The sequence below is a fragment of the Austrofundulus limnaeus genome, unplaced genomic scaffold (genome assembly GCF_001266775.1).
Source record: "Austrofundulus limnaeus strain Quisiro unplaced genomic scaffold, Austrofundulus_limnaeus-1.0 Scaffold441, whole genome shotgun sequence".
In the NCBI taxonomy this organism is placed as follows: domain Eukaryota; kingdom Metazoa; phylum Chordata; class Actinopteri; order Cyprinodontiformes; family Rivulidae; genus Austrofundulus; species Austrofundulus limnaeus.
Window position 1 is genome coordinate 26,578 of NW_013952843.1, and position 6,396 is coordinate 32,973.

The 6,396-nt window shown below is 40.4% G+C and overlaps 1 protein-coding gene across 3 annotated transcripts in view; it reads left to right on the top strand.

Moving 5' to 3' along the window:
- cacna1bb (calcium channel, voltage-dependent, N type, alpha 1B subunit, b) overlaps positions 1-6,396 on the top strand; it is a 22,823-nt gene that overhangs the window by 10,755 nt on the left and 5,672 nt on the right. For 2 of the 3 annotated variants that reach the window (XM_014024827.1, XM_014024826.1), the window contains exons 7-13: positions 634-739; positions 977-1,084; positions 2,059-2,168; positions 2,778-2,932; positions 3,710-3,839; positions 3,913-4,023; positions 5,290-5,328. In XM_014024827.1, coding sequence (XP_013880281.1) covers positions 634-739; positions 977-1,084; positions 2,059-2,168; positions 2,778-2,932; positions 3,710-3,839; positions 3,913-4,023; positions 5,290-5,328 — 759 coding nt within the window. The remainder of the gene's footprint in view (positions 1-633; positions 740-976; positions 1,085-2,058; positions 2,169-2,777; positions 2,933-3,709; positions 3,840-3,912; positions 4,024-5,289; positions 5,329-6,396) is intronic. The other variant, XM_014024828.1, reaches the window with a different exon arrangement.

A 6,396-nucleotide genomic window follows, 5' to 3' on the forward strand; every position in this document is an offset into this window, starting at 1 on the left:
TATATATATATAACTAAAAGTTGCAAAAAGATTAAATAAAAGATCATCAAAAGCTAAAAGTAGCTAACGGCTAGCTAACAGTATCAAAATGTTTGTAAAAATAACAAAAGCAGAATTCAGCAAAAGTCCAGCTAAAAGTTAAAAACATCAAAGTAGCTAAAATCTAACCATAACAAAAAACTAATTAAAGGCTAATAGAAAGTAGTTAACTAAAAGTAGCAAAAAGCTAGCTGGATATTGAAAGTAACAAAATGCTAGCTGAAAGTAGCAAAAAGCTACATTTAGCACCAAAAGGCAAACAGAACTGAAGCAGATTTCAAAGAGAAGATGTTTCTGAAGCAAAAGAACAGATTTAATGTTTCTGTAGAGAAAATATTTGTAAATAAAGTGAATCATTTTGAAAAGTTTAAAAGTTAGACGTTGTAGCCTCGACTCCTGACTGAGCCGAATGTTTTATTAGATGCAGGATTAGTTAGTTTGCAAACAATAAATCTGTGCCTTTGAATGTTGCTGCAGCTGATTTATTGTCTTAAATAAATGTGAACTGCCATAAACTCTCAAACTCACAACAATCTGTGTAAACAGTACGTAAAATGTAGAGTTTGTGTCCTCTGCTGGCTCCGCCCCCCTCAGCGTCTGGTGAGGATGAACATGCCGATCGCCGACGACAACACGGTTCATTTCACCTCCACGCTGATGGCTCTGATCAGAACCGCCCTGGAGATCAAGCTGGCGTCTGGTGAGAGACGAACCCAGGGTTGGTTTGTGACACCAGGCAGGGCAGCTTCACAGTGACACGTGTGTGTGTGTGTGTGTGTGTGTGTGTGTGTGTGTGTGTGTGTGTGTGTGTGTGTGTGTGTGTNTGTTGTGAAGGAAGTCAGAGCTGCGAGCCGGTAGACGGGACGCTGTCTCCGGAGGAGCAGTGTGTGTGTGTGTGTGTGTGTGTGTGTGTGTGTGTGTGTGTCTTCATCCTCAGGTGTCCTGGCTCAGCGCTTGTGTGACGTCGACCTGAAGAGGGAGATCGGCCGGGTCTGGCCCAACCTGCAGCCGAAGACCGTGGACCTGCTGGTGACGCCACATAAATGTGAGCCACTGTTTACTGACAGCTGCTTTCATCGAGTTTAACCTGACAAAAATTACACAAATAAGTAATTAGAGGCCAGAACTTCATCACCGTTAGAGCTCGTGTTGGGGATGACGCTCAGCTACTACCACTCCTCATTTTAGCTCATTAAACCGACCCAGTTAAAGACAAGTGTGTTGGCCAGTGTGGATTAGCTGAGGCAGCCATCTTGGATTATTTAAAGCAGTTGTGGCTGAAGATCTTTATTAGAGCTTTGTTCACATTTAACTAAGCACATTTTCTTCATTACAGTATTTAAGTCATTTTTTTAGGATTTGCAATTTTACCAAGGATCTTTTAAAATCCTAACTTTTACTTTTATTTTGTAACATTTAAACCATAAAAAATGATACTTTTCCTCCTTTACTTTRAATGTTAACACCTAGCTATAATTTAAATATGACCAGGGATCATTTCTTAGAGTGTACTGTAAAAGTACTTTTACTTTCCTTATTATTGTGAGCAGGTTTATGACTAATACTTAAGTACTTTTCTTATCAGTGAAATCTGTTTTTACCAAAGTCCTTTGCAGTTCATGTATATTTATTTTTACTTTATCTTTTCAAGCACTTTATATTCCTCTTCTGGTTATTGAGACATTTTGCTAACACACGGGCATAACCAAAAGCAAATCAAAAAGGAGGATTAAGATTTGTTTTTGAAGGTTTTTAATTCAAAATCAAGTCAAATATTTCCAGAATGTTCATCTGATTAATAATAAACAACATAAATGTTTTTGTTTCATTTCACAAAACATTTCCTTAAACACAGAATTTTCTGGAGAATTGTGAACCAGCTTCATGCCTTGYTTTAAGCTTTGGATCATCCTTTTTTTAAAGGAAAGACCAGTTTTTCAGTGCTGAGTGTTTTATTTCCTGCTCCTCTGGCTCCCTGTAGTGGCTGCATCCTTGAACTGCTTCTGTCTCTTTGTTCAGACAACGAGYTGACGGTGGGGAAAGTCTACGCCGCTCACATGATCTTTGACTTCTACAAACAGAACCGAGCCAAAAAACTTGAAGAGCAGAACCCGTCTGGAGGTCCTCAGGTACTCAGACTGAAGACTTTAAAGGAGACATGTCAACAAAATCTGATTTTTTTAGCCTTTAAATACATTTTGTTGAGAACTTGGAGTCTCTAGGAGRCAGAAAACTGAACAGTTACAGTACAGTTTTTGTGACTGAATTGCCAAATAAGGTCTGGACTTAACAAATACAGTTTGGTGGACTTCACTCTCCTCTGGTTCTGGGTCAGACTCTGGTTCTGGGTCAGACTCAGCTGGATGGACAAGTTTTCCCTCGTTGACATCTTTTAATTCATTTGTAAACGTTTCTGCGCAGCTATATAGTCGTAAACCCCTCATCAAACTGGARTGAACCGTCTGTGAAGCCCCTCATTTGAATTTTATGAGACAGCCTCAAAACGAGTTGACTAGAAAAGGGGCGGGGCTTGTGGAATTACAATAAGGAGGAATTCAGACTAAAACACGGCTGTTCCACTTTAAATAGATATTTTAAATTTGAAAATCAAGGATTTAAAAGCATCATATGTCTCTTTTAAGGGTTTTAGGGATGATTTTTATGTGTGTGTGTGTGTGTGTGGTGGGGGGGGTCATGACAATGTTTCTAAACCTCTAAAGCTTTGATCTGTCCCACAGAGTAAATTGGGAGCGCTCTTCCGTCCCGTGCTGCCGTTCAGTCACATTCACGCCGCCGAGCCRCCGGTGTCCAGCCCCAAAACACCGGTCCCACCAGAACCTGAGCCGGATGCAAAACCAGAAGCCCCGCCCACCAGCACCACCAGGGAAATGATGTAAGACGCAGACTGTATTTAAATCATGCTTTAATAGATATTTTCACCTAATTATTTTCTTTAGAGACACAGTTTTCTGTAAAAATGTTCATCTTATTTAAATGATGGAACTAAAAATATATTTTATATAATTATTAGAGGTGCAACGATACAGGAAGTTCACAGTTCGGTTCGATACTTTAGTCTCACGGTTCGATATTTTTTCGATACAAAAARGAGAAATTTCCATGCCCCTTTTAACTTGTAATTTATTTATATTAATTCTGAACATTTGTTTAACCTCAAAAGTCCAGTTTTTTAAATGTTGCTGAAACAGCAAGTTTCTCTGTGGATCTGTGCTCAAAAATGCAGCCTAGGTGGAGTAGTCGAACACAGATCCACTGATCCTTCAACACAGAACATCTCCAGAAGACAAGATGATAAAGTAAATTTTTAAAATCTGTATTGTTCCATACAGCACTGTTCGATACAGGTACATGTATTTTTGCACCCCTAATAATTATTTATTATATTCTTAACTCTGAGGATGATGTTGCTACCCATCGATGTGAGCGGGGTCAAAGGTCATGGTCTCTTCTCTCTAAACACAAACGTTTCAATCTGAAGGAGTTCTGGACCAGGTCCTCTGGACACCTAAGACCAAAGTGTCTCAGCGTTGTGTTTGGAGGCCAAACTTGTAAAAACACGACTGATTATTTTTTTCTTTTAATGAGGAAGTAGATTTAAAAAAACTACTTTTTTTTGTTTAAACGATATGGCTCCTTTCTGCCCCCCCAGATTAAAGCAGAGGGTCAACATCAAACACTCGCAGTCTGGAGACGTGTCTCAGGCGGCACAGAGAGCCACAGCCAGCAGGAGGCTGCAGAGAGGCCAGTCAGAGGACGTGCAGTTCTCAGTGAGGCTGCAGGTAGAAACAGAAACTYTCTGGTCCGTTTGGTTCTGACCGTCAGTGACTTTAACTCGCTCCGCTTTCTGTTCAGGAGCCGTTTGAAGCGAAGCAGGCCGAGAACGTCTCYGACTCAGAAGGATGCCCGAGCCTGGAGGGCCACGGCCGAGCAGCGTCTCTGCCCCGGCTCAACGCAGAGTACTACGTAAGCTCCGCCTCCCTGCTCTGTGCTCTGTTAGCTGTAGACTCACTGTGGAGATTCTTTACTTGGCGGGAGGATGAAACAAGCAGCTGAAGTGACTGAAAAAAAGGCTGACGGGCAGCTGAAGGAGAGAAACTGAGCTGTGTGTGTCGGCTCACATCAGCTCAGCCTGCTGACCCCGGCCTCCAGCTGTCTGATGGTTTCTGATGGTTCTACAGGAGAGGATGCTCAGAACAGAAACACACTTAATCTGATCCATCACTGTGATTTTTCTTGGATTATAAACATCAAATTATAAAAAGAACACATTCAAACTAATCCTTCATTCCTAACTCAGATTAGACTGAAGCCTCAAATTCACTAGTCCAGGTATTTTATTCAGTTAATGTACTTTATTACATTCTAACATGTTTCAAACTCAAGACCCGCAGGCCAAAAGTGGTCCCCCACATCATTTTATTTGGCTCATGATCATCAACGATGAAGGCTGTGTCCAAACTCAGAGGCTGGGTCCTCCGAAGCAGCCCCTGAATCTGAATACAGTCGTATTAACATCTTTAAATAATCTGCTTTGATGTTAGTATTGATAAACTACATCTCCCATAATCCATGTTGATTATTTTTACCCTTAAAATGACAGCATYCCACCACCAGGTGGAGCTGCACAGGGCTCAAAGTGAGATTTGCTGTGTAAAATCTCCATTTCCATGCATTTTTACCGGCTACTTTTGCTGGGAAGTGGGAATTTCCCATTTGAATCTGTAAATTTTTAATTTTTACTCAGAATTCTGACCTTTTTCCAATTCTAAAAATAAAATTGACATTAATTTTAATAAAAATCTATATTTTGCTCAGTGTCCTTTATCCTCTTGCGTACAACATCAAACTGTACTTGAAGCACATGTTGAGATACGAGTTCACTCATTCTGATTTTTCCAACATTTGATCGAAATTAGCAACAACTAAAATAATCTTAGCTTTAATCTGTGTTTGTAGAAGGCGGTGAGTAAAAAAATATCAGAGTTTTCTAAACCGATAAATTAAAAAAAACTGAATTTGAAATCTTTAAAGAGCTCAGACTGGATATAATTACAGATAATTTATGAAAAGATTGAAAACTAGTTTATTTTTTAATGAGAGTCCAGAATAGCTCCAGCCTCATCCTCCTGAAGTCTCTCTGTCGTCCCCTCTTTGTGTTTATTTTGTTCCTTACTCCGCTGCTCACTGATAATGTTTTGCCCACCTCCTCTTGTGTGTGCTGTCTGATAGCGGAGCCACCCTGGCCACGCCCCCGGGACCCACCTGGCAGTATGTACCACCTGTTGTGCCACCTCCTTTACCGCTCCTTCTGTCCTCCTCTCGTCCTCTCCTCTTTACTTCCTGCTTTGACCTCATGGCATCACACAGCTCACACAGGTTGTTTCCACAGAAACATCCAGCACACCTTTACATCCTCATTAACGACACACATCCTTGAACAGCTACCTGTATGTGTGCTCGGGGTGCGTCGCTCCAGCAGTACGGTGCCACACTTTGGTCAGGTGGTGTTTGTGTTGATGTTTGTGTCGTCACATGAACGGTGGAGACGGTACTGCTGCTCTTCTTCTTCTCTTGTTTTTTAATACTTCTCAGTTTCAGTCWTTTAACGTTGTCACTGTTTCTGCTGCTGTTCAGTCTTAAAATCTCATCTCATCTCATACTGAGTGCAAAAGCCACAAAATAAGTCATTTCTTTCTTTAATCTCCTGAGTCTTTCAGTCTTTAAGTGAAAGTTTGAAAGAACGTTTAGTTTGCATCACCATTTCTTAGTTCATTAAAGGTAAGATTTTAAGACCAAGCTAAATAAAATGTTTTATTCTTAAAGTCATGTGGTATTGTTCTCTGTAATTGCAGCAACAGACTAGACTGTGAGATAAGGACTAAAAGGAACATAATCCACCCAATATCAGCCATAAAAATTAACTTAGAAAGCATAAATCTGTGTTTGGAACCAATCTGACCCAATAAAAAACAAGTGTTTTGCATAATCTCCAAAGATCTATCATCATCTGTTAGTATTTTCACAAACTGATTGGATGAAAAAGTCCCAATCTAGCTCCAGTTCCTTATCTCACCAGTTTGGGCTGCTGGTATCTCGGCTCGTCTTCCAGGTAAGAATCAGGTGGGATGAGTGTCACCGTCCTTCAGCSGAAAGAAATAATATTTACACAAAGTGAAATTATAGCTAGAAACAAAGTATTGATCCAAGAGCAGTGGTGGGCACTAGCTTCGCATTTAGCAGTTAAGCTTTTTGGCTAACTTTGCAAACTGTTAGCGGACCCATTAGCTTCTGCTAAATTAGGTTCTGCTAAGTTTAAGTCCACAAAAAGTCCACAAT